The sequence below is a fragment of the Temnothorax americanus genome, unplaced genomic scaffold (genome assembly GCF_048541705.1).
Source record: "Temnothorax americanus isolate GAGA-0224 unplaced genomic scaffold, ASM4854170v1 Scaffold29, whole genome shotgun sequence".
In the NCBI taxonomy this organism is placed as follows: Eukaryota; Metazoa; Arthropoda; class Insecta; order Hymenoptera; family Formicidae; genus Temnothorax; species Temnothorax americanus.
The window spans coordinates 1,549,470-1,575,137 of record NW_027509432.1 but is presented as its reverse complement, the minus strand read 5'-3'; the positions used below and the strand labels follow the sequence as shown (position 1 = coordinate 1,575,137).

General features: G+C 32.8%; 6 protein-coding genes and 3 long non-coding RNA genes across 29 annotated transcripts; 4 read left to right on the top strand and 5 right to left on the bottom strand.

Moving 5' to 3' along the window:
- The first annotated feature begins 908 nt into the window (after positions 1–908).
- On the top strand, positions 909–4,331 carry Rpl4 (ribosomal protein L4). Its single transcript, XM_077410823.1, has 8 exons — positions 909–1,062; positions 1,758–1,935; positions 2,031–2,276; positions 2,540–2,664; positions 3,016–3,114; positions 3,277–3,548; positions 3,700–3,859; positions 4,075–4,331. Exons 1-8 carry the CDS (start codon positions 1,060–1,062, stop codon positions 4,246–4,248), a joined length of 1,257 nt encoding a protein of 418 aa, XP_077266949.1. The 5' UTR covers positions 909–1,059; the 3' UTR covers positions 4,249–4,331.
- On the bottom strand, positions 4,111–4,796 carry LOC143899992 (uncharacterized). The gene is made up of 2 exons (XR_013257656.1): positions 4,673–4,796; positions 4,111–4,575 (listed from the first exon to the last, which is right to left on the bottom strand). It is a non-coding gene; the product is annotated as an uncharacterized LOC143899992 (long non-coding RNA).
- A 39-nt stretch (positions 4,797–4,835) lies between these two features.
- On the top strand, positions 4,836–9,882 carry LOC143899979 (uncharacterized). 21 transcript variants are annotated; one of them, XR_013257638.1, is made up of 9 exons: positions 4,836–4,994; positions 5,419–5,698; positions 5,955–6,133; positions 6,362–6,451; positions 6,671–6,749; positions 7,919–8,003; positions 8,633–8,692; positions 8,746–8,802; positions 9,825–9,882. XR_013257638.1 is itself a non-coding variant. In XM_077410850.1 (7 exons), the coding sequence occupies exons 2-6, from the start codon at positions 5,427–5,429 to the stop codon at positions 7,955–7,957; spliced, it is 624 nt and encodes a 207-aa protein (XP_077266976.1). In that variant the 5' UTR covers positions 4,836–4,994; positions 5,419–5,426; the 3' UTR covers positions 7,958–8,003; positions 8,633–9,882. The 21 variants fall into 21 exon arrangements, 7 of the variants coding, with proteins under 7 accessions (XP_077266976.1, XP_077266970.1, XP_077266973.1 ...); XR_013257643.1 differs by lacking the exon at positions 8,746–8,802 and adding an exon at positions 7,709–7,744 and having other exon boundaries at positions 7,948–8,003; XR_013257644.1 differs by adding an exon at positions 7,709–7,744 and having other exon boundaries at positions 6,677–6,749; positions 7,948–8,003; positions 8,633–9,882.
- Positions 9,883–11,891: 2,009 nt separating this feature from the next.
- Positions 11,892–15,333, bottom strand: LOC143899968 (odorant receptor 4-like). The gene is made up of 4 exons (XM_077410828.1): positions 15,190–15,333; positions 14,577–14,928; positions 14,095–14,463; positions 11,892–13,359 (listed from the first exon to the last, which is right to left on the bottom strand). The coding sequence occupies exons 1-4, from the start codon at positions 15,328–15,330 to the stop codon at positions 13,007–13,009; spliced, it is 1,215 nt and encodes a 404-aa protein (XP_077266954.1). The 5' UTR covers positions 15,331–15,333; the 3' UTR covers positions 11,892–13,006.
- A 680-nt stretch (positions 15,334–16,013) lies between these two features.
- On the bottom strand, positions 16,014–18,067 carry LOC143899970 (odorant receptor 47a-like). Its single transcript, XM_077410830.1, has 3 exons — positions 17,799–18,067; positions 16,814–17,519; positions 16,014–16,380 (listed from the first exon to the last, which is right to left on the bottom strand). Exons 1-3 carry the CDS (start codon positions 17,940–17,942, stop codon positions 16,037–16,039), a joined length of 1,194 nt encoding a protein of 397 aa, XP_077266956.1. The 5' UTR covers positions 17,943–18,067; the 3' UTR covers positions 16,014–16,036.
- LOC143899991 (uncharacterized) lies at positions 16,248–21,084 on the top strand. The gene is made up of 4 exons (XR_013257655.1): positions 16,248–16,337; positions 16,827–17,102; positions 17,195–17,336; positions 20,947–21,084. It is a non-coding gene; the product is annotated as an uncharacterized LOC143899991 (long non-coding RNA).
- LOC143899971 (odorant receptor Or2-like) lies at positions 19,174–22,728 on the bottom strand. The gene is made up of 3 exons (XM_077410831.1): positions 21,974–22,728; positions 20,934–21,639; positions 19,174–19,791 (listed from the first exon to the last, which is right to left on the bottom strand). The coding sequence occupies exons 1-3, from the start codon at positions 22,115–22,117 to the stop codon at positions 19,451–19,453; spliced, it is 1,191 nt and encodes a 396-aa protein (XP_077266957.1). The 5' UTR covers positions 22,118–22,728; the 3' UTR covers positions 19,174–19,450.
- LOC143899990 (uncharacterized) lies at positions 21,082–24,707 on the top strand. Its single transcript, XR_013257654.1, has 4 exons — positions 21,082–21,222; positions 21,315–21,456; positions 24,325–24,479; positions 24,566–24,707. It is a non-coding gene; the product is annotated as an uncharacterized LOC143899990 (long non-coding RNA).
- On the bottom strand, positions 23,009–25,639 carry LOC143899969 (odorant receptor 4-like). Its single transcript, XM_077410829.1, has 4 exons — positions 25,507–25,639; positions 25,156–25,331; positions 24,191–24,917; positions 23,009–23,585 (listed from the first exon to the last, which is right to left on the bottom strand). The coding sequence occupies exons 2-4, from the start codon at positions 25,291–25,293 to the stop codon at positions 23,245–23,247; spliced, it is 1,206 nt and encodes a 401-aa protein (XP_077266955.1). The 5' UTR covers positions 25,294–25,331; positions 25,507–25,639; the 3' UTR covers positions 23,009–23,244.
- Between the last annotated feature and the right edge of the window lie 29 nt (positions 25,640–25,668).

Here is a 25,668-nt window from a genome sequence, read left to right as displayed (position 1 = left end):
AATCAAATTCACGAATTTTATAACAGTTGCAAATTGCAAAGAATTGAGTTATATGGCTGAGTTTCCACTGTGCGGTCGATTGTGTATCTTGAAATTTAAATCGGGTAAAAATTACAAAAGTGTGAAAATTCATTAGCATATTTACGATGTTATTTATCAAAATCTGGTAAAATCTGTGTTCACTTTTGTAATTTTCATCTCATTTCAAGATACATAACCGCACCTCCAGACGTATAAGTACGTATACGCGGCGGTTTATTTTATCGACGTTAAAAGTTAGCGGGAAGTCGACTTTTAATCGGCGGTTTTCGAGACATTTGCCGACTTCAAATCGACTTGAAGTCGACTTCTCTGCCAAGTCAGTTTCGATAGAAGTCGACTTCTTCGGCTACGGTCAACGTGACGCTACAAATGCTTTGAAACGTCTCTTTCTTTCAATGAAGAAAGGAGAAGAAGAAAAGAACGCTCCAAAAATTTTGTATTAGCGTCACGTTGACCGTAAAGGTGCCTTTTCATGCTGACGCTCGACGCTCATTTTCAGCGGCAAGAAGGTCGCATGACCACACGTGACGCCGGCGTTAATTGAAATTCATGAAAAGGAAAACAGCGTCAAAATTTCGGCGCTTTCGCGCTGCTTTGGCTTTGACGCTATGGCTGAGAAAATCCAGCTTTCTTTGCTTGACGCTAGCGTCAGCGCGAAATCACGTGATTTCGCGATACGCTGAAACGAGCGTTCCATGAATTCGCACCTTAACAGTCGAACGTGATTGGCTCTTACTTTTAAAACCAACCGATCAACGCCGAGTGTTGATAAGACGAACTCAACAGTTGTGTCCGCTGAACGCGGCCATATTTCTTCTCGGAATCGGTTCCCGATTGGCGGACCGACGCGCATCCGCATTGCGCCATTTACGCCCCGTCTCCTCACACCACGTCGTGCCAGCTTCCGCTCTACTCTACGCTCTACCCGATCCTTTCTACCCGTGACCAGACGAGTCGTGCGAACGCGGTCTGGTTAGGTTTCGTCTCATGCGTGAAAAATAATAGGAAGGACGCGAGATGGTAAGGAACTCGATCACCCGCGTGCGAGCGCACGTCGCGGCTCTCCCTCCTCGCCGATTTCGCGCGATCGCCCGCTCGATTTCGTCGCGACGAATCGCGCCCGTTCCCGACCGTCGTTCCCAACCGTCATCCCCGGTGTACCATCTGTGATGTCCTCGCGAACGTGTTCGGACGGTACACCCCCAAGCGCGATTTCCCGATAACGACCGGAAAATTGTCCGCGGCACCGCGAGGACACGGGAATCCGCGCGGAGCTCGCGAGCACGTGCCCACGCTCCTCGGCAGCGTGTGCACGTGTCGGCGACATGTCTCCGGTCCGCCATTGCGACGAATGTCGCGCGTATGGATTGTGTGGTGCACCGAACGCGCGGTATCCGCGGATCGTCGAACAACGACCTGACAAAAGTCGCGTCCGCCACCGGCGAGCGCGAATTTTGACGGGAAAGAATTTCGATGTCGCGGACAAAAAACGATTTTTGCCTTCCCAATTATGTCGATTGGTCGCATTCTTCTCTGTGGCAAGCGCCACGCAGAATCCAAATACTGATACAGTGAATTTCTGAGGATCTATTTCAAAGATGTTTAATTATAGATAATCTCTAATTGTTAGGCGACAAGAAATGTACGGTCCACTATTCATGTAAACTTTATTGATACGTTCACCGGCATTGTTACAATTTATATTCTTTTTCTAGTCGTTATCAACAGCACGACCGCTTATCACGGTTTACACCGACAAGAATGAGCCGTCGAACGACGTGATTTCCTTGCCGTCTGTCTTCAAGGCACCGATTCGTCCCGACATCGTGAACGTTGTTCACCAATTGATTTCTACAAACAGCAGACAGCCGTACTGCGTTTCTAAAGAGGCTGGTAAGTACTGATCTTTGTTTTATTGATTGTACGTGCATCGATGGTAATAAATAATGAACACGTGTGAATTTAATGAACGTTTCTGTTTCTCGTAGGTCACCAAACCTCTGCCGAATCATGGGGTACCGGACGCGCTGTGGCCCGTATTCCTCGTGTACGTGGCGGTGGTACTCACCGTTCTGGTCAGGGTGCCTTCGGTAATATGTGCCGAGGCGGGCGCATGTTTGCGCCTACCAAGCCGTGGCGACGTTGGCATCATCACGTCAACGTCAATCAGAAACGTTACGCTCTCGTTTCTGCCATCGCTGCTTCCGGTGTCCCCGCACTCGTGCAGTCTAAAGGTAAGTTTGTCTTTCGCGTAAATAACACTTTATTAAAAGAACGTTGAATTTTTTTTACATTTAGTTTTTATAATTGTATTTTTTTTTTTTTTTTTAATAATTTGAAAGAATCATAGAAAAATATAATTATGTAATTTTATGTGTTTATTACCGATTAATTTTATAATAATTTTGATATATTTATTTTAAAAGTAATTTAGGTATGAGTGAAATGAGTAAAATGGACAGTTTATCAACATATATGTTTTCGTATTTGTACACAGGACACATGATCCAGGAGGTTCCTGAATTTCCGTTGGTCGTTTCCGACAAAATTCAGGAGTATATAAAAACAAGGCAGGCTGTCATTTTTTTGAGACGCATCAAGGCTTGGAATGACATCCAGAAGGTTTTAATTTTTATATTTTAGTCTTAAGAATCTTTCTCTCTATGTTGCCGTATATCACGTCCGTGTGCACCAATGAATGTCCGCATCTTTGCTAAAACAAAGTTTAGCTCGGATGCTCCTAATGGGTGCTAGAGAAATATGGTATTCAGGCGTTCTTTGCTAGTTGATTTACGCTCACTAGCAAAGGGTATGAATCATCAAACAGTTTTCCTTATATTTTATTAGAATTCCAATTTTTTATATAAATAAGAGGCGGTTAATAAAGTCCACGCAAGTGCTCCTGATTTAAATTATAAGTTATTTTTGTTAAATTTTGAATCAAATTATTTTAAATTATGTTTCATTTATTAGGTGTACAAATCCCAACGTTTTCGTGCGGGTAAAGGAAAAATGCGTAATCGTCGACGCATCCAGCGACGTGGACCCTTGATCGTATATGGCCAAGATCAGGTAAGCAAGTTTTTTTTTAAGTATATTGTCTTTATTTCAATCTATAAACACATGATTTGTATGCGAATTAAAATAAATTTTACATTTATACATGAATTTGCAATCATCATAGTGTGGATTATAAAAGATTGTTATGTAAATCACGTTATGTATGATTCCTAGGGCATCCGTAAGGCATTTCGCAATATCCCTGGTGTCTCTCTGATGAACATCAACAAAATGAATCTGTTGAAATTGGCACCTGGTGGCCACGTCGGACGGTTCGTAATCTGGACCAAGTCCGCATTCGAAAAATTGGACGCTCTTTACGGAACCTGGCGTAAAGAGTCACAGCTAAAAAAAGGCTATAATTTGCCATTCCCCAAAATGGCCAATACGGATCTGTCCAGACTTCTCAAGTCTGAAGAGATCCGCAAAGTCTTAAGAGCTCCCAGGTAATTATTATAGACGAAAAACTTATGTATCCCAATAATTCAGTTCGTAGATATTTCTTTTTAATTTGATAACTGGAACGCTACATTGGATCTATTCTATCTCATAATTCACGATAATGTGATTGATACATTTTATTCTATACAATTACAGAAAGAAGGTGGTGCGTCGGGTGAAGAAACTGAACCCATTGGCTAACACGCGGGCTATGCTACGTCTCAATCCTTACGCCGCAGTTCTGAAACGGGCTGCCATCCTGACTGCGCAGAAGAGCAAGCGCGAGAAGGATATTCTTCTTGCAGAGAAACGAGGCGTAAGTACAACTGTGTCTTTTAATTTGTTCTATATCTCTCGGAATTACCCAGTATTGGTATTGAAGCACAAAAAACTTTTAATTTTTAAAGATATATATGTACACAAAATCTTGATGGAAATATTTCAAATAACAAGATTTCTGAATCGAAAAGTGAAATAAATTAGAATATATTTGACAGTTTGTATTTGAAATTTTGACTTCGTATATTGCAGGTAAAATTGCCAAAGAGATCGTCGACGTCGAAGACCGTCGCGCTCTTGGCAAGAAGGAAAGAGCAACTGGCTAAATACAAAAAGACCGTGACGAAGACCCCAAAAGTTAAGAAAGTTAAAGCTGACAAAGATACGAAAACCGCTGCCCCTGCCAAGCAGCCGACTAAAAAGTGAACAACAAGCGTTAGTAACATTAACATTGTTGTGAACTCATAAATTTTTATTTCTGGCTTTAAATAAAAGGTGGAAAATTACAACTGACTGTTGTCTCAAACACCTTAATTTTCCTTTGTTAATCCTATGAGAAATATGTGCTCATGCTCGTGATCTGCAAGAGATCTATGCTTATTATCAACAATATAAGGCGATTTATTTAATATCAATATCTAAATGTAAAATTTTGTGACAAATGATACTTCGACTTTTTACTTCGACTGCTGCCAATCGAAGGTTGGCGAAGGCGAGGAAATATGCGTTTCACCGAGGCCGAATCTTTGTTACCTTAATTTGAAAAGTAGGCAAGTAGATAGGTACATATAACAAAAAAGTGCAGTAACGCTTGTTGATTTTTTTTATGGGGACTTTTTTAAATAAAAACCTGTTATAAATTGAGTTTGGTGGGTCAAACTCGCGCCCTTCTCCGACCAACGAAGCAGGGCGTAAAGGGCGGCGGGCGGAGTCACGCGCAGCTCTGGGCGCGGCGAATTCGAGTCACGTGGCACTGCGTGGCACCGGATGCATCTCTGCACTCCTCACTCTGATCTTCAATTTCATCCACTGTTCAGTCATTGCTCTTTTGTTAGCTGTGCTCGAAATTTCGAAGCGTGGCGTTTGGCGTTGTGTTAGGTGCGTCCAGAAGAGAAGAAAGAGGAAGCGTTCCTTTGTAATCGCGCGAAATCATTCGGCTCTCCGCGCACTCGGTAAGATTATCAGTATAAAACAATTATTTTTAAAGGTATAGCCAAAATTTCTCAGAAAAAAATCATGTGCACACGTGAATTCCAACGTCCGCTCCTAGGTTATGCATTCTTGAGTCAGCATTCTGCGTGTTGACCAAAAAGTGCTTACGTCACGAAGTACTTCATATTTTTTTTGTTCCGAATAAAATCACAAAATTATGAAATAAAACTTTACCATAAAATATTTTGTAAACGTGTGTTTTCAATTATGTTTTATTTAACTTTTGTGTAGGACAACGAGAAGAATTCATGTAAAACATATATTACTTAATGAATCGTTAAAAAGAAAGATACATTTGACGTTGCGAGCAAAAAACAGGATCATTAATTCATTCTACTTATGTCTTTACAAGACTGTATTTCTATATGATATTGTTGTTTACAGCGATAACAATGAGCTCTCGCACAAAGTGGCGACGGTGGCAATCATTGACCAAGGAAGAGAAGGAAAGATCGGAAAGATTGAGACAGATAAGAGAGCAGTGGCGTGTCCAACAAGTGTTCTACAAAGAGCACGAAGAAAAAAAGAAAAAATATAAGAAAGAGTACGAGAGGAACCGAGCTGAAGCAATGAAAAAGGAAAAGTCTACAGATGAAAGGCGAAGCAAGAACAGTAGTCCACAACGAAGAGAAATTAGTTCCTCTGAGCAGTCTACTTCTAAAGAGTACATAATATATAGAAATTTCGAATTTCAAATTAAATGTTGATAACTAAACATGGCATGCGTTTGGCAAAAAAGTGGCAAATTCACATTTTATAAATATGAATAGTATTGGGAGAGCATAATATAAAATATAGCAATATAAATGTAACTGTGATATAAACTTAATGCTTTTCTTAAACTTATTGTTGATTTTTTTTTTATTAGAAAAGAATATCTTAAATTTGATACACTGTATTTTAAATTGTTTTATTGTTAGACGAAGAACATCAGTAATAGGCAACGGTCCAGAAGGTATAACCATTGATAAGAAAGAACTGCAACTAACCAAGATACGTATTTACACAGAATGTCTTCCAACGAAGAATCAGAGTACGTCAGACAAGATTGAACAAGACATTATAAATCCAGATGATGTAATTGTTCCTCGAAGACAAAGTAAAGTATTACATCAGCTTTGCGATACATATAACTGTTTAATGTTTAGATGAACCGTTTATGATACTATATTATATAATGTAATTATATTTAATATTTTTTCAACATAATATGAAGAGTTGCAATTTCAACGTAATGAAGAATTACAATTTCATCGTAATGAAGACTTGTATAATATACATATATAATCTGTACCAAAAAGTAATTGGGAAAAATGGTCAATTGTAGATGAAGGTGCATGTCCAATATTTCAAAAAAGTGGATTAAAAAAAACTGAAGAGATACGAACAATCACAGTCTCACAAAATGAGCAATTGGGTAATTATATACTTATTTTTATAAATAAATTAAATAATTTATTTAATGCATTAATTAATTAGTAATTATAGCGTTATTAATGATTTCACACTCGTGCATACGTATATTCTTTGAATCAATTATTTGCCATTTTTTATATCTGTTGAATGAAATAAAATCATATATCTGGATTATGATAAAATGCAACAACTGAGAAAATGTTAGAAAAATACGTTTGAGTTTTAGAGAAGCAATTGTCAACAAGTATGAAGAACGTTTACATTGGCAGAAGACCTGATGATACAGCTCAGCACTATGGGTATGTGTTGAAATATAAAAACATATTGAGTATTGCTTATAGATACACATACAAAGTTATTAAATTTATCAGTGTAATATATATATGAATGTACACACCACACATTGACAATGAGTATTGCTTATATGCAATAATTACATTTATATGGATATATTGATTATTGCTTATACAGGGTTCTGAACTATTTTCTAATATTGAAAAAAATAACTTTTTTAGGGATAATTGATTAAAATGGGCCTTGTATACAATTATTACATCTGTGGATGTATTTAGTATTGCTTACGCACATACACACACACACACACACACACACACACACACAAATTATAACACTTATATGAATATATTGAGTATTGCTTATACATACATAAAATTATTAAATTTATGTAGATATATTGAATATTGCGTATATATTGCATATATATGCATAAAATTATAAAATTTATATGAATGTATATACATATATTGAGTATTGCTTACATGCATCTTATACAAATAAGATGTAGAAGAAGAAAATATTTCAAATAAGAATCCATTGTTTTAGAAGGCAAATGTGATATATAGAATTAACTTATACCATTTTATATCATAACTTTTACGTTTTTTTAGCATTTATTATAGTATTTTTTAAAGTACCATTGCCAGTAACGTTTTTTTAAAATAAAATTATATGATTTTGTTTTAAATAATTAATTGTGTAACGTATTTGTATTCGTTATTTGCATTCCTTTTCATTCTTTTTTCTCGTTCTTTCGAGATTTTGAGTGCGTATACATGTTTTTAACATTTTTTTGTGGCCTTTAGTATTTTCTATTTTCTAATATCTCTTACGAAGTATTTGCGAAGACTAATAGACTATTCTAAAGGCTGAATAGTTCGAAATCAAAATCCTGACTAGGATGAGATAGATTTGTGTAGAAACTGTGACTTGATTTTCATATAAAGACTTTTTATTTCAGCTAAAAGTTAATGCGTCAAAAGGCATTAATCCCAAGGTATAATACATTTAATTCTTTCACTTGTTTATTTATTTATTTTTTTATTCATTATTATCGTATGTGTTTCATTTTTACTTATATTTTCTAACGTTTATATAGTATGTCCAATATACCAAAAATTTTTTTATGAATAAATAAATGAATAAATAGATAATTTGGTATAAACTATAGCAAATTCTTTGAAGAATATCGGATTGTAGAACTCATTAATAACTGTTGAAAATCATGGAGGAATAATGGGACTCATGAAAAATTGGTAAGAGAAAAAATAAATATATTAATCAAATAAAATATTGCATATCTTCTTTTTTCTGCGCATTGAATATTATATTATCTTTATTGTTTTAAGTTATTCGGCTGTTTAAATTCTTTGTAACCTTTATTTTAAATATTCTTTAAATTTTAATTTAAATACGTTATTCAAAATAGTTCAAAAAATTTTTTTAATGTGTATGTATATATGCTCTACTAGATATTTTGAATTTTAAATGTTTTTCTTGGTGTATATAATATTTATTTTCTATAATTAAATTTTCTTTGTAAATATATATACAATATTATCATTTTTAACATAATATTATCTAAATCTATTTATAGATTTTTTTTAAATCTTTTAATTGTTTTGAATATTGTGTATTTACAAACTATTGAGTATTGCGTTTTTATAAGTTTAAAGATTTAAGGGAGTATATAATTTCTGTTTCTGCATATAAACAAATGGTAACTATATATCATAATTACAATATTATAGTTATAATTACAATTTCAAAAAATTAAGACATTTTATTAAAAAAACATCTATTGTGAATGGATTAATATAGACACAAAACATTTTTTTTATAATAGTATAAATTTTTATTCTTTCTTTTATTATAAAATTTACAGTGGGATGATCATGATAGGCAAGATAGCAGACATTTGGTGAAAAACTAGCAGAAAGGCAAGGTAAATTTTGCATATCAGGTAAGGGTATATTTTTTTATATATCATTATTATAGAGAATGAAGTAGAGGAAGAAGAAAAAAGAGAAGAAGGAGAAGATACGTGGATATAAGGTAAAAACCTGAATTTTATTTAAGTACAGGTATAAAAATAATATAGGTGAAAAGTGTACTTTATATACAAGTGACATTATGAAATAATTTAAATTTCGGTCTTGTCTTTTAAAGGGTGATATTTTAATCATTTCAGCACTAAAAGTTAGTCAGTTTTTGAAAATCTAATATTAAACATCCTTCGAGATTTATATATTATTATTAATGTACATTGTGTAGCATTTTAGTATTAAACTAGCGACATTATTCTACAACATAAAAATAACAGTATATTTGAATACACTTTTTTTCATGTAAATCATGTAAAAATATAAAATTCTTTTTATGTATAACTGAAACAGATGTTTTTATAGTTATATATATATATATATATATATATATATATATATATATAACTATATATATTGTGGATATAAAGTTTCAACTGTAAGTTTTTTTGGAAACAAAAATTCTTTTATTTTATTATTAAATTTGAATCTGTCTATTGTTAGTTTCTAGAAACTTTATGATTTTATATTTTAAGATTTAACTTTTGGATATTTTATATGAATTGTGCAATTAATTTATTATAAATTAATCATTCTTTTATCTATTTTTATTGATTCATAGATGTATGGATATCCGATATATTACGGATATATTATGGATATAAAGTTGTTTGAAAATTAATTATAACTAATATATATTATAATATATATTAGTTATATACACACATTCTGTAATTTAGAACTTTTTTTACATAAACAGAAATGTCTTCCTTTGTTTTATTTTGATATATAGTTTTACATTTAAAAAAATTTATTTTTGAGATTGTATATTGTACTGTGAATAATGAAATATTTAATATAAATTTGTTAATAATTTTCTACAATTTCTTATTTTTAATTATACATCATAAATGTATATATAATAAATTTGGTTAAATTATTCGTGATTCGATAAGTATTTCATTAAATATTTAAACATAGCAGTAATATTAATTTATTATATGTGATAATAACACATTAACATAACTATTTTAGCTCGGACAAGAAAACTATACGTCGAGATGACCGAACAGATAATGATGATAGATATAATCGCGACAGGTTAGTCTTAATTCATCCATTAATAAATAACGGCTTAACAAATTGCCAATAAGCGATAATTCTAGATTTTTACAATAAATATTTATATGTAAATTTTATTTTTTCTTTACTTTCTCTCTTTTAAAACACTGGAGAAAATCTATCACAAATAAAAAATTCTAAGAATCTTAGCAGTTGTATAATAAGTTTTTTATTTTATGTAAAGAAAATATATTACATATATATATATATATATATATATATATATATATATACACAATTAGAGACTTTTATTGTAATTCCAGGAGGCGAAGTAGCTCAATAAGAGACAGCAAAGAGAAAGATAGAAGTAGAAGCGAAAGAAGAGATAGAAGTACATCACGTTATGGTAGTCGCAGTGCACCTCTCAGTAGAAATCGCTCGAGATCTCGTTATAGGTACAAAAATAAAATCTAATTATTAAATAATTAAGAAATTAATATAAAATATACGAAAAAAGGAAGTAAAATAAATAAAAGCGAAAAGAATAAAACTCGGAAAGAAGTTCCAATCAATAATCATATATTCTATAATGTTTAAAGTTGTGCAAGCGATTCATGGACCTGTATATTATTTTAGTCACATATTGAAATTGATTTAAAAGATCGTAATTAAAAAAGTTGTATTAAGAAAAATACTTTTATTATTAATTTTCCTTGTTAGTGTTCTGAGATGCAAATTTCCCTGTGTGTTATAACGAAGTTTTAATTTCAATGTAGTAAATGAGATTTTTATTGTATATCGGAAATATAAAAGAGCTTTTCATGCATTTCAGGAGTAGAAGTCATTCGCCAATTAGTGAACGAGCTAAGGAAAGGAGGGTAGACTATGACAAAAATAAATTTTCATCTAGAAGAAGTTATCCTGACTATCCTCTCTTTTACCAACCCTACGTGGTAAGTGCGGTTAACTTTGATATTCAAAAAAGAAAACTGATTTAACGCTTGTTTGAATCGTTCGAAATAAAAATAATGCAAAAATAAGGTTGGAGACTCGTCTGAAATAATATAGAACAATTTATCAAATATTTAAGTACCATTTCGATAAACCGATGTTTATTTCAGTGTTTACCCAGACCAATGCTGATGCCTAGATTGCCCAAACCAATGCCGATGCCCAGACCGCCCATGCTTGTTCCGGTATTTCCGCCCTTCCCGGGACTATACCCTGCGATGAATGGGCCTCAATGGCGACGACCTCCTCCTCCCAGTAAGTTTATGTCACATAACGAATATGTGGAAATTAATACCGTGTGTATAAGTATGGATTGATACCATGCGAACGAAATTTTACAGGGTTCTTCAACGGCGTAGTTCTGAATCGTGCCATCCTGACTGCGAAGAAGAGCCAGCGCTAGAAGGATATTCTTCTTGCAGAGAAATGAGGCGTAAGTACAACTGTGTCTTTTAATTTTGATTATATCTCTCGGAATTACCCAGTATTAAAGCAAAAAACTTCTAACTTTTAAAGATATATATGTACACAAAATCTTGATGGAAATATTTCAAATAACAAGATTTCTGAATCGAAAAATGAAATAAATTAGAATATATTTGACATTTTGTATTTGAAATTTTGACTTCATATAATGCAGGTAAAATTGCCAAAGAGATCGTCGACGTCGAAAACCGTCGCGCTCTTGGCAAGAAGGAAAGAGCAACTGGCTAAATACAAAAAGACCGTAACGAAGACCCCGGAAGTTAAAGCTGACAAAGATACGAAAACCGCTGCTCCTGCCAAGCAGCCGACTAAAAAGTGAACAACAAGCGTTAGTAACATCAACATTGTTGTGAACTCATAAATTTTTATCTCTGGCTTTAAATAAAAGGTGGAAAATTACAGCTGACTGTTGTCTTTTAAACACCTTAATTTTTCTTTGTTAATCCTACGAGAAATCTGTGCTCATGCTCGTGATCTGCAAGAGATTTATGCTTATTATCAACAATATAAGACGCTTTATCCAATATCCAGATGTAAAATTTTGTGACAAATCTTATTTTTTGACAAATTAGTGATTCCAGTTCCCTTGCCGTTGATGAACCCTGTTAAATTTCGTTCGCATGGTATCAATCCATACTTATACACACGTTATCAATTTCCACATATTCATTATGTGATATAAACTTATTGGGAGGAGGAGTTGTCGCCAACGAGGCACATATTAACAGATACTAAATAGGATACCGGTAAGAACATGTATAATTTTAATAATAAATCTTCGTGATAGGCATTTGATACATTGGTCAACAGTTATTTTACGTAAATTTCAATTATAATATCTACTATCGTATCATTGTCGTGCGATTACTTATATCCATTCTTTGCCTCCAAGCCTGTTTCAGTAGCCTGCGCGATTATACATATAGATATAATAAATAATCATAAAAATAAAAAAACCATTGTGAAGAAAAATCAGCAATATAAGACTAACTGAAATAAACAATGTACATATAATTTTAAAACTTACATTTGATAAATTATATCTCTTTAATATAAAGAAAAACGTAATAATGTAAAGTCGGGGCCAGAATTCATGACAAACCATTTTATGGTGCATTAATTTTTCCTTATAATTAACTCTTTCAATGCTAAATACTTTTGATGAAAGGATCGTGTGTGCGCGAAATATCATAACTATAGCACGTGTTAGCGCTAAGTTTTTGTTTATTTTAAAATTTTATTAAGACTGATATCACATAAAAATATATGCCCATATATAGCGCTCCGATTCAGCGAATGCATAAACTCGCCCATAACCCTCAGTGTGTTATTTGCTAGATGTGTTTACATGTCCATAGTACTAAAAGGGTTAAACAATGTATCTTAATGTAAATTGCAAATATATTAAATTCCAAAATTAAATCCCGCGAAATCCCGTTTTTTTCTCGATTGATATGCGACATAAACGTTGTGAACGATTCAGTTTAATCAAATAAACGGCATCTTTTTTCTTTACTGCAAGTCAAAGTGAATAGTATCAAAATATTTTTAATCCATATTTGCACATAGTATCAGTTGTCATAAGATCTCTGGAGAATTTTTAATCTCGCCATACGTATACGCACATACACACGACGCATAATACGCACACATGAATGCTACTGACTATATGACTTTCTTATCGCTATTCGTAAAACTGAAATATACGAGGCCGATGTCTTGAAGATGTACATCATTGTCTCGCGATTAACAAAGAAAAATTTTCCACCGGTTAAGCGAAACGGAATACTCGATCTCATCATCGCGAAATGCAAATCCTTCATCAACGTTAAAGGAAGCCTAAACCAGGAAGTTGTGTATAACGCATGGAATATGCCTTCGCTTTCCTTTTGCAGGTATTCACCGCCATACGTGAATACTAATGATTGCATTAATAAGTAGTTCAAGACAAGAACACTCTTTGTTGCTTCAATATAATTTTTTTCGTTCAGGTATATATTTAAACGTAATCCTAAAAATAAACATTTTATTTTAAGATATGTACAAACGTGTTCAACGTGTTAACTGTGTGAGGGTGAAAACTTAAATTTTTAATAAAATATATTATAATTAAGTCTCTTTCACACACACATAGGCATATATAGAGGGAGCATAAGCTGCCACTATGGATGAGGGGTGTGTAAAGACCTCCGCACAATAAAAAATATAAGGGACAAGTAACAGATATTAGCGATTAGGATTAAGGAATCAGGATTCAAAAATAAAGTTGGATGCACTATGAAAAACACAGGCAACAGAAACAGGGAATAACACAGATAATAGATTTTTAACCTATCGGAAGCCGTGTATTAATGCTACACTAGCTTTATTCCTGATTTCTTATTTCTAATCGCTAATATTTATTCCTTGTTCCTTATATTCTTCATTGTGCGGGGGCCTTAAAATTTGGCAGGGAAGAGTCGGAATATCCAGGTCTATACTTTGGTCGTTTTCGACTGCTTTCGGCCGGTTCGGCTCACATCAGCGCTGAAAGCATCGCTATATCTTTTATATCTTCTATTCTTTGATAGCCGAAGTATAGGTATGCTCCCCTTACCGCGAATCTGTCTCCCCCGCTGAGCTTATGCTCCGTCTATATAATATCTATGGTCTCCTCAATTTTCATACAAATATGTCGTGTGTGTGGATTTTATATAATATATTGCATTATATAATAAATACGAAATAAATATTCGATATACATTACCTATCATTGCAAGCATAATTGTCGTTACCACAAGTTGAGATAATATAAGAAAGTGAAAGCTATCTTCCAAATTTTCATACAATTCCATTAGCTCGCTGTGCCTGTTAATCAAACCGACAAATTTCTTTCGATAATTTGCTTCGGTGTCCGGTTCGTTCGCAAAAGTTTTGAATTTGTTCTTAAGTAATTCAAGTTGACCAGTGAGATGTATCGTGATATTGAAGAAAAAGCAGTCCGCGATACATAATAAGGCAGATAATATCGTTATTTGAACGATTTGAATAGGCAAGAGTATTGCAAACTGTGAACCCGTGACCAAGTTACCCAATGGACCAGATGGATACATGGGCAACCAATTTGTTGTATTAACTATAAATTAGAAGAAAGGAAAATGTCAAAATAATGTTACAATAGTTTAGTATACAATTAAATTACAAAATTAAGTTGACAAGTATATAATAATGAATACAATCAAATTTTACCATCCACTAAATTTTTGTCCGTGAAGAGTATCTTCAGATTTATGAAAATGACGACTGCTATATATGCGCCACAACAAATTAATAGTGAGTATAATAACGTAAGGGTAAGTATTCTAGATCTATCTGCATGTTTCTTCATAATTTTCTTAGTTTCCTTATTATCTTTAGCAGATATCCAATCATCGATAGCAGCGTTAATGTTCGTTGCCAATTTCTTTTTACTGACGGTAAGACATAAACCTTTTACGATTGCGATCGTCGTAGACACAAGGTATGTTACACATTCTATATTTGAGCCGGCATCCTTACTGCCCCAGAAGAGATGGATTATAATGAAGGGTAGTATCAAAAACTAAATAACAAATAATATCTGCACAAATACCAATAAATATAAAGAAATAATGGTAGATGCAAATAACTTTTTCATGTTTTATTGCGAGTATACATTTGTCAAACAAAAAAATAAAATGTTAAAAGAAGAAATTGTGTATTCCTTCAAAATATCATTGCGCATTTAGAAAAAAATTGCTCACAAAACTACTTTGCAAATTTTAAGACCTTCTTTTCCTTGACTATACACATTATACTAGCCATCCCTCTTGCATTAACGTACCTGTGCAATCATGCAAGCGCCCCATCGTATCTTCGTGAACACTGTCTGCGTTTCCAATGGCCACAAACCATATACTCTTAGAAATACTCTTTGAGTGGAGAAAACGTAAGCGACGTCGTCGTTCCAACGTTTACCCGTCATTCTGGCGAACGGAAGAATTCGAATGACCGTCCATTCGAAACTACTTCGTTCAGTTGTTACGAACTAAATTTTGCCAAATTACCATATCGATTTACGATTGTTCGATTCTTATCGGACATTATAAGTTTTCAATTGCGCCATATTAACTCATTATTTCATCGAACTCATGTTTTATTAACTTGAGCGGAGAACTTCTCTTGCCAGCAAAATAAGTGCGAAAGGAGATCGGTGTACATGTCTTTACACTCGATCCTTCCGCCGTAGTCATTCCTAGCGTAGTCATTCCTAAGGAACAGCGCGAGCGGTGCATTTGGTGAAGCTATATTCACTTCATTATTTCAGGTAATAATTTCACACACATTTATTCCTTCACAGTAAATATAACTTAATAAACACTATGTATATATAATATTACGCGTAATTACTGTATTACAAATTTTTTTTAATTTTTATTTGCATCATTACACATTACTTTAACGTGGTTCTTATACATTTTCTTAATGTTTTTTGTATTTATAATATAACTCCCAATAAATATAATATTAATGCAATTTTGCCATTCCGTCAAATTAAACATCTTAATTTGTTATTATTTACAGAAAAAACTTATCAATTAATTACAATTGTTTAACAGACATTAGCTATATAGATAACGTAATTTATATTTTAAAAAACTAAACCATTTACTTTTCCTTTAAAACAATTTCTACTCACGTTTAGTCATTACTCTTAACACCGACAAATACGAGGCGGAAGATTTCAAAATTTCCTTAAAAGTCATCAAATTTATTGCTACAAACTTTCCTGCAGTTAATTGCTGAGGATTAGCCGTTCGAAGAATTATTAATGGTAAATTTTTCATCATGCTCAGATCAAAAGTGTACCATGGAGGTTTATAAATTGCATAGGCCAATCCTTTCGATTGGAACTCCAATGTCTGCCCAGCGAAGCAATAGAGAAAAAGTTGCACCAGCATTGCGACAATAAAGACGCTATGTTTTGCGGCGGTAATAGTATCGTTCATTTCAAGCGAGAGAAGTATAAGAAAACCTGACAACAATACAATATTGAATATAATTAGATAATAAATTATAATAAATATATATATATATATATATATATATATATATATAATTAGATAATATAATTAGATAATATAATTAGATGATAAATTTAAAATAGTTAGAAATATTAGACTCATTCTGACACAGTCTTTGTAATTTATTTGTAATATATGTATGATATATACATACATTGTTTAATTTTTTGTTGTAAAAATTTTGGAATTTACATTTATTAGTTATTCTATATCATACATAAATGTGTGTGTGTGTGTGTACATACATACATACATACGTATATGTGATGTATGTATATGTATTGTATATGACATGGAATAAGTAACAAATATAAATTTCGAAAAATTTACAAAAATAAATTTAGTTATGTTTATTTAAAATACTTTTACGTTAAATATGTCTACCTTCGACACACAGAACAAGGACGCTCATAAAAAGTTGTGCCAAGATGACCAGGGTGAATGTTCTCTCTAAATAATGCGACAAATACATAAGTTGATAATGTCTCTTCAACAAGGTGGCGAGTTTAGTGCGGTAGGAAAATTTTTTGCAACTTAATTCAGTAAAGTTCTTCTGAAGAATTGCAAATTGTCCGCACATGTGCATCGTGAGATCGAAGAAGAACCCATCGTTCCCACAATGCGAAATGGCGCTAACGACGATCTGTACGAACTGTAAAGCTTCAATAGCGCAGTAAGCGAAAGAAGATGTATACTTTCCAAAGACGCAGTAGGTCGAAAATATCAGTTTTCTTTGGTACGTTTCATTAAAAATTTGCTTTTCAGAAGACAAATCGATATTGGCGAACACGGAAGTGGAAACGAGAAATATGAACGAGGCACAACCGAAATAGAAGAATATCGAGGAGCCTAGTTTACCTATGCGCGCGTACTTTATCATGATGGCGCGAGAGTGAGAATTTTCCACGTAAGTCCAATCATGGATGACCGATTTTACCAAAATAAATTTTTGTCTCCAATATACGCGATGCAAAAGCAGTTTTACCACACTAGTTATTGACGATGAGCCTGTTAGAAAAGCATCCATGGCATCCTCATAGCCATTACAATGTCGAATCATTTCTAGTGACAAGGTGATCGATGTACTCATCTAATTCATGAAAGTGAAATAGAGATATTGCGTCTCAATATAAATGTATTTTTATTTTAGTAAAAAAAAAATAATTTACTATACATATAACGTTTATTAATTATTTAATAAATGTATAAAAAATATCTTTTTAGTAAGAGGCAAAATGTATATATATAATATATAAAAATAGACTAAAATTTAACATAGTATTTTGTTTAATAAGATGAAGGAAACAAGTTCAAATACGTATAGGCGAATATGTAAGAATACAAATTACATTAAAGAAGCATAACTTACTTCCACTATCGTCGATATAAACCATCGAATTCTCGAGAATACGTTTTTCTCATCTAATACCCAGAGTCCAATTATGCCAAGAAAATTTTTATGAAATTTCAAAATATGTGCAGTGTCAGTATTCCAATCCGTACTTGATCCCATTCTCGAGCACTTAAAATTTTGCACTTGCGTATAAGATCTTTATTATCTCGTCCGCCGTCTGTTACACTGAATTTTCCAAGTAACTCTTCAAATCGTTATTTCTTGAAAGCGACTGTCCTTTGTCTACGTTCCTTTGCCTACGCAATGACCGCATCGTTCAATATTTGATTTGTTACCTGCAATACTTAAAGCAACCCCTCCGTGGTGCAACCGACCGGCGACCACCTGGATTTTTTTCTAATTTATTATTCATACCTTCGGCTTTCGTGACTTTCTTGGAGAATGCAAGTATAGCTTTTGTTTGCATTTGTATTTGTACTAATAATATGGTTAGAAATAATACGCAATTCAACATTGTCCTCGACGGTGCCTCTTAATATCTGTAGATATCTATTAGACTTACTTATAGCTGTTTAAATATTATATTTCGTGATAAATAAAAAATATTCAAATAACTGCCACAGCGATCTCACAAAACTGTTGCCCTCACTGGGGTTTCGTATACGAATCTTTAAAATTGTATACGATTTTAGATAGATTCAAATATAAGAAGAAAAAAGAAAAGAAATAAACTTCACGTAGAAAAATTGTAATGGTGTATTCTAAGAATTGTGACGTTGATATTTATCTTTATATTTGTATATTTATATTAATATTTATCAATTTCTTACATTATGACCGTTACATATTTAATAATACTAGAAAATAAACCTTTTTTTAAATCAATTATTGTTAATAATTTATAGTACATTTTTAGGTCTTCGAATTTTTCCGGAAAAGAAAAAAATTATTCTGAAACTATTTTAAATAAAAAATAAGTCAACAATGTATATATGTATATATATATATATATATACATTTCTTGAATTAATTATATATTATCAGATCCATAATTGATTCCTTGTCCGACTACATTACATCTCCGTTTTATCCTGACTTTAGATAGATATGTATCAATAGCTTTTAAACCGTGATGTTGTTCCCATGTCAATTTTATTGGTTATCTCTCAACGCTTTCTCTATACTTTTATATATGTTTTATTTATTTGTATTTTAATTTAAATGATATATGTTATGGCTGAAGAAGACTGGGTGTAATTGAAACGTTTCTATGTACTTTCTTATTTGATTTATTAATCATTTTTGTTTTGCTCGTTTATTGACCTTTTTCCTTTTATTATTTGGTACACATACGAGCGAATAATTCCATTATATCGAGGTTATATATTAATCCAATAAAATTTGAACGAACAAATAAACGGCGACTTATTTTCCATTCACATTTTATCGGAAATTACATTTCATTAGATAAAGGCATACATTACTTTATCGGATAATTCCAAATCCGTCACAAATAAATCGGATAAAGTAGTGGAACGGTTTTTTCCAATTAAAGCTGGACATTTTATTCAGTGTGTTTAAGAGAGACATTAGCTATATAAATAAAGTAATTTATACATACAAAAGAAAAACTAAACCATCTACTTTTCTTTTAAAAGAATTTCTACTTATCGTTTGATTATTACCCTTAACACTGATAAATACGAAACGGAAGCCTTTAAAATTTCCTTAAACGTCATCAAATTTATTGCTACAAACTTTCCTGCAGTTAGTTGCTGAGAATTAACCGCTCGAAGAATTATTAGTGGTAAATTTTTCATCATGCTCAGGTCAAAAGTGTACCATGGAGATTTATAAATTGCATAGGCCAATCCTTTCGATTGGAACTCCAATGTCTGCCCAGCGAAGCAATAGAGAAAAAGTTGCACCAGTAGTGCGACAATAAAGATGCTATGTTTTGCAGCGGCAAAAGTATCGTTCATTTCAAGCGAGAGAAGTAAAAGAAAACCTGACAACAGTACAATATTAAATATAATTAGTGATAAATTTAAAAAATAGTTAGAAATATTAAATTAATTCTGACACAGTCTTTGTAATTTATTTACACTATATGTATGAACAGCTTTTGATACACCCGTGCTTCGCTACGGTATGTGACGGATTCTATAATTCACCCCCGAATTTAGATTTGCCCCTTTAGGGTTTGATTAAAGCAAAATCTTTAATTATGTTTTTAAGCACTTGTATGCGTAACTTTTATAAGCAAAAATCAAATCGACATATCAACAGGCCTAAGATATATTGAAAACACGTTTTACCCCTTTTCACCCCGTTAGGGGGTTTCTAATTTCTAAAAATCCCTTCTTAGTGGGTGCTTACGTCATGGAAGGAATATACTCTCCGAATTTCATGTTTCTAGATGTAGGGGTTTGGGCTGGACGTTGATGAGTCAGTAGGAACATTTGATTATATATATATATATATATGTAGGTCCAGAGGTATGTTCCGGGACTGTTTACGTTTTTTGAAATGTACAGTCCTGGAATATAACGCATATGTAATCAGATTCAAAAAACTGTCCCAAAAATTGCCGTAGGACAAGTCCCGGAACATACTTCCGGACCTATATATATATATAGGTAGATGATTAGGGCAAAATTTTGAATTATGTTTTTAAGCACTTGTATAGGTAACCTTTGTAAGCAAAAACCAAGTCGATATCTCATCGGAGCCAAGAGATATTAAGAAAGTTGTAAAAATATATTTTACCCTTTTTCACCCCCTTAGGGGTCGAATTTCTAAAAATCCCTTCTTATTGAGTGCTATGGAAGGAATATACTCCTCAAATTTCATGTTTCTAATAGGTTTAGAGGTTTGGGCTGGCCGTTGATGAGTCAGTCGGAACATTGAATTATATATACATACATTTTTTAACTTTTTGTTGTAAAAATTTTGGAATTTACATTTATTAATTATTCTATATCATACATAAATGTGTGTGTACATACATACATACATATGTACATATGATGTATGTATATGTATTGTATATGACATGGAATAAGAGTAACAAATATAAATTTCAAAGAGTTTACAAAAATAAATTTCGTTATTGTTTATTTAAAATACTTTTACGTTAAATATGTCTACCTTCGACACACAGGACAAGGACGCTCATAAAAACTTGTGCCAAGATGACCAGGGTGAATGTTTTCTCTAAATAATGCGACAAATACATAAGTTGATAATGTCTCTTCAACAAGGTGGCGAGTTTAGTGCGGTAGGAAAATTCTTCGCAACCCAATTCAGTAAAATTCATCTGGAGAATTGCAAATTGCCCGCACATGTGCATCGTGAGATCGAAGAAGAACCCGTCGTTCCCGCACTGCGCAATGACGTTAACGACAAACTGCACAAACTGTAAAGCTCCAATGGCGCAGTAAGCGAAAGAAGATGTATACTTTCCAAAGACGCAATAGGCCGTTAATATCAGTTTTCTTTGGTACGTTTCATTAAAAATTTGCTTTTCAGAAGACAAATCGATATTGGCGAACACGACAGTGGAAACGAGGAATATGAACGAGCCACAACCGAAATAGAAGAATATCGAGGAGCCTAGTTTACCTATGCGCGCGTACTTTATCATGATGTCGCAAGAGTGAGAATTTTTCACGTAAGTCCAATCATGGATAACCGATTTTACCAAAATAAATTTTTGTCTCCAATATACGCGATGCAAAAGCAGTTTTACCACACTAGATATTGACGATGAGCCTTGTACAAAAGCATCCATGGCATCCTCATGGCCATTACAATGTCGAATCATTTCTAGTGACATGGTGATCGATGTACTCGTCTGATTCATGAAAGTGAAATAGAGATATTGCATCTCAATATAAATGTATTTTTATTTTATTTAAAAAATATATAATAATTTACTATATATATACATATAACGTTTAATAATTATTTAATAAATGTATAACAAAATATCTTTTTAGCAAGGCAAAATATTGTATATATATACATATATATTATATATAATAGATATATGTATATATACAATATATAAAATTAAACTAAAATTTAACATAGTATTTTGTTTAATGAGATGAAAGAAACAAATTCAGTTCAAATACTTATACGTGAATTTGTAAGAATACAAATTACATTAAAGAAGCATAACTTACTTCCACTATCGTCGATAAAAACCATCGAATTCTCGAAAATATATTTTTATCATCTAATACCCACAGTCCAATTATGCCAAGAAAATTTTTATGAAAATTCAAAATATGTGCAGTGTCAGTATTCCAATCTGTACTTGATCCCATTCTCGAACACTTAAAGTTTTACAATTGCGTAAGAGCGTATAAGATCTTTATTATCTAGTCCGCCGACTGTTACACTGAATCTTTCAAGTGTCTCTTAAAATCGTTATTCCTTGAAAGCGGCTGCTGTTCTTTGTCTATTGTTCCTCCCGCCCTACGCAATAACCGCATCGTTCAATATTCGATTTGTTACCTGCAATACATAAGCAACCCTTCGGTGATGCAACCGACCACCTGGATTTTTTTCTAATTTATTATTCATACCTTCGGCTTTCGTGACTTTCTTGAAGAATGCAAGCATTCGTTTGCATTTGTATTTGTACAAATAATATGGTTAGAAATAATACGCTTTCTAACATTGTCCTCGACGGTGCCTCTTAATATCTGTAGATATCTATTAGACTTACCTATAGCTGTTTAAATATTATATTTCGTGATAAATAAAAAATATACAAATAACTGCCTAAGCGATCTTACGAAACTGTTCTTGCCCTCACTGGGGAAAGATTCGTATACGAATCTTCAAAATCTTATACGATTTTAGATAGATTTGAACATAAGAAAGGAAAGGAAAAAAGATAAACTTTACGTAGAAAAATTGTAATAGTGTATTCTAAGAATTGTGACGTTAATATTTATCTTTATATTTATTTTATATTTATATTAATATTTTTATAATTTTTTACATTATAACCGTTACATATTAAATAATACTAGAATAAATCCTTTTTTAAGCAATTATTGTTAATAATTTATAGTTATACATTTTTTTAGGGCTTTGGATTTTTCCGGAAAAGGAAAAAATTATTCTGAAACTATTTTGAATAAAAAATAAGTCAACAATATATATAAGCATTTCTTAAATTAATTATATATTATCATGTTGAGATGATTGTCGAGTAATATTGTGCGTTTTGCGCGATTTATTATAACGTGGTATGGATACAAACATTCGAACTTTAATATCGTGGTATATTCTTACTTAACGTTTGGCAAAATATATTAATCAATGTCGCACCCAGACACATATCGAACTATTCACGTATGCAAGACCAAAGAAAACGAAGGGAGGAAATATTGCATTCAAGGTATCAGTTATAATTTATAATCGTGTGCCGACAATATCAATTTTACACATCTATCATTACTCTGAGAACGGAAAGATAAGAGCCTGTAGCTTTCAAAATCTCTTTAAATGAAAATAAATTCATCGGTAGGAATTTCCCGGCTGTCGTTCGATGCGGCATCCTTCCTCGAAACATCACCATACGCAGGTTTTTCATTACCTTTACATCAAAATTATACCACGGACTGTCATAAGCGCCGTACGCGATCCTTCCGGTTACGTATTCCAACTGATCGCCAGCGTAGCAATAAAGATACAGTTGCACCAGCATTGTTAGAATCAAGACAACGTGTTTTATTGCTGCGACGTTATCACTTAACTTTAATGATATTGTCAATTGCATACCTGAAAATAAATCTTAAATTATTACAAAGAGACACAATGTAACTTCAATGATTTAATATAATATGCAATATCTCCAATAACAAGAATAATATATTTTATTTCTGAGATTTTAAGTCTTTAAATTTTTTAGGACGCAAATTTCTGGCTCGTGAAGATATTTTGAATATTTATAATAGATTCGGAACAAATCTAGGCATGCTCGCTTTTTTTTAGTTTAAGAGATTTTATTTGCCATCCTTTGATTTCTTATTTTATAATGTTTTTGTTATTATTTTTTTTACTTAATATTTTATTTACCAAGTTCTGAAATTTTTTGTTAGAGCAGATACAATATTAACATGTCAAGTATTTAATTTATAATTTTTAGAGCTTTCGAAAGGCGGAAACTCAAGTTATATAAAAGAAAAGAACAGTAAAGTCCAATATGTGTACAATAGAAATATTTGCTATTAATAGTTTGTTACATAAAGCTATAATATCGTAAATTCTAATCCAAACATAAAGCACAATCATTTTTGCCCAGCAAAAGTCATTGTATTTTATATTGTAGTTACAGTGTGGATAGCAGGGAATACGTAATTTAAAGAAATACCGAAACGGAATACCTTCCACACAAAGCAGCAGCACGCTCATTGACACCTGTGTGAAAATGGCCATGTTGAATGCGTACTCGAAACTGTCAGTCAATCTTATCAAATGGCAATGTCTGCCGATTAACATCCGTATTCTCTTTTTGCAGGTTCGCTTTTCTACTTCGATGCTGGCAAAGTCCATTTGCAGTATCTCGAACTGCCCGCATAGGTGCATCGCCAGACCGAAGAAGAAACCATCGTTTCCGCAATGCGAAGTGGCATTCACGAAGATCTGCGCCACTTGTAGCAGCAAGACGCAGCTGTAAGTAGTTGTCGGCAGTGATCCGAAGACGCAGTAAGTCGCCAGAAAATATGTAGTCACAACCGTATCGTTATCGTTATCGTTAGCCTTGGAGACATTTAGCCAGGGTATCAAACTGTCGAACGATACGGCATTGAAGAGGAACGAGATGCCCGATGCGTAGCCCAGATACAACATCGTCCAGGACACAATCCTGCCTACATGGGTGTACCTCATCATCACCTCCCGCTGTCGCGTGTCCCGGGACACCGACGTCACCGACCAGTCGTCGATAACGGAAGTCACCAGGACGTAAGTGTGCCTCCAAGTGAGGCGGATGACTAGAAGCTTGGAGAGACTGACGAGAGACGAGAGGTCCATTAGAAAAGCCTCCATCATGTCTTCGGCACCGAGGCACTGCCGATACGCTTCCAGAGACAGGCTGCCAATAGTACTGATCTAATCGCCGAAAAAATCGCGTTAATTCGCGATTTCTTTATTTTTAATTATTAATTACTCACATAAGTTTTACAAATGTTTAACAAGTGTTTTTGTTTAAGAAACCATTTCTAGAGATGAAAATGGTTTCTGTAATACAGGAGTAATGACAGAAGTATAAAAAAAATAAAAATATATATACTTCGTACATATCTTTAATTTTATCCAGTTTGTTAATAATTATTTTTGTAATATTTACCTGGATCAAAATGGCTAAGGAACATCGTGCGATGGATTTAAATTCTCCCGCATTCAAAGGCCAAACTCCAATTATACCAAGAACTTTTTCGTAAACATTTAGGGCGTAGTGAGATTCGTCGTTCCAGTTTTCTTTCATTATTAAGAATCGTCGAAATATCTCCTACGTATCTTTTTCTAAGAATTAATCAAAAAATCAATTAAGCTACATATGTACTTATGTTCCACATATGTTACACCAAGATCTTAGTCAAAGCAATGTCAATTATAAAACTTAATTCGAGTTAATATCGAAACACAGCAATATTTTAAAGAAATGCACTTCTTATCATCGCACTATTAATTTACTTACAAATATATAAAAATACACTTTAATAATGAAAAAATTAAATGTACTTTTTTCAATGTTGATTTAATCAAGAATCAAAACTCAGTATTTCAATTGCGAACAATTATCACGCACAAGTCGAATGAAATTACAGATATTCGTTTCTCTCGATAACGTTTATTCGAT

Excerpts from the sequence above, each read along its gene's own strand:
- Rpl4 (XM_077410823.1), top strand. Across the intron at positions 1,936-2,030 it reads CTGCGTTTCTAAAGAGGCTG|GTCACCAAACCTCTGCCGAA; the intron begins GTAAGTACTGAT and ends TGTTTCTCGTAG. Across the intron at positions 3,860-4,074 it reads TTCTTGCAGAGAAACGAGGC|GTAAAATTGCCAAAGAGATC; the intron begins GTAAGTACAACT and ends CGTATATTGCAG.
- LOC143899979 (XM_077410843.1), top strand. The coding sequence starts at position 5,427 with ATGAGCTCTCGCACAAAGTGGCGACGGTGGCAATCATTGACCAAGGAA. Across the intron at positions 6,134-6,361 it reads AATTGTTCCTCGAAGACAAA|ATGAAGGTGCATGTCCAATA; the intron begins GTAAAGTATTAC and ends GGTCAATTGTAG. Across the intron at positions 6,750-7,918 it reads GATACAGCTCAGCACTATGG|CAAATTCTTTGAAGAATATC; the intron begins GTATGTGTTGAA and ends TATAAACTATAG.
- LOC143899968 (XM_077410828.1), bottom strand. The coding sequence starts at position 15,330 with ATGACGGGTAAACGTTGGAACGACGACGTCGCTTACGTTTTCTCCACT. Across the intron at positions 14,929-15,189 it reads GCGCTTGCATGATTGCACAG|TTTTTGATACTACCCTTCAT; the intron begins GTACGTTAATGC and ends TTTGTTATTTAG. Across the intron at positions 13,360-14,094 it reads AATTATGCTTGCAATGATAG|GATTACGTTTAAATATATAC; the intron begins GTAATGTATATC and ends GTTTATTTTTAG.
- LOC143899970 (XM_077410830.1), bottom strand. The coding sequence starts at position 17,942 with ATGGGATCAAGTACGGATTGGAATACTGACACTGCACATATTTTGAAA. Across the intron at positions 17,520-17,798 it reads TTATATCGACGATAGTGGAA|ATGAGTACATCGATCACCTT; the intron begins GTAAGTTATGCT and ends TTCATGAATTAG. Across the intron at positions 16,381-16,813 it reads CCTTGTTCTGTGTGTCGAAG|GTTTTCTTATACTTCTCTCG; the intron begins GTAGACATATTT and ends TATTGTTGTCAG.
- LOC143899971 (XM_077410831.1), bottom strand. The coding sequence starts at position 22,117 with ATGGGATCAAGTACAGATTGGAATACTGACACTGCACATATTTTGAAT. Across the intron at positions 21,640-21,973 it reads TTTTATCGACGATAGTGGAA|ACGAGTACATCGATCACCAT; the intron begins GTAAGTTATGCT and ends TTCATGAATCAG. Across the intron at positions 19,792-20,933 it reads CCTTGTCCTGTGTGTCGAAG|GTTTTCTTTTACTTCTCTCG; the intron begins GTAGACATATTT and ends TACTGTTGTCAG.
- LOC143899969 (XM_077410829.1), bottom strand. The coding sequence starts at position 25,293 with ATGAAAGAAAACTGGAACGACGAATCTCACTACGCCCTAAATGTTTAC. Across the intron at positions 24,918-25,155 it reads CCTTAGCCATTTTGATCCAG|ATCAGTACTATTGGCAGCCT; the intron begins GTAAATATTACA and ends TTCGGCGATTAG. Across the intron at positions 23,586-24,190 it reads GCTGCTGCTTTGTGTGGAAG|GTATGCAATTGACAATATCA; the intron begins GTATTCCGTTTC and ends ATTTATTTTCAG.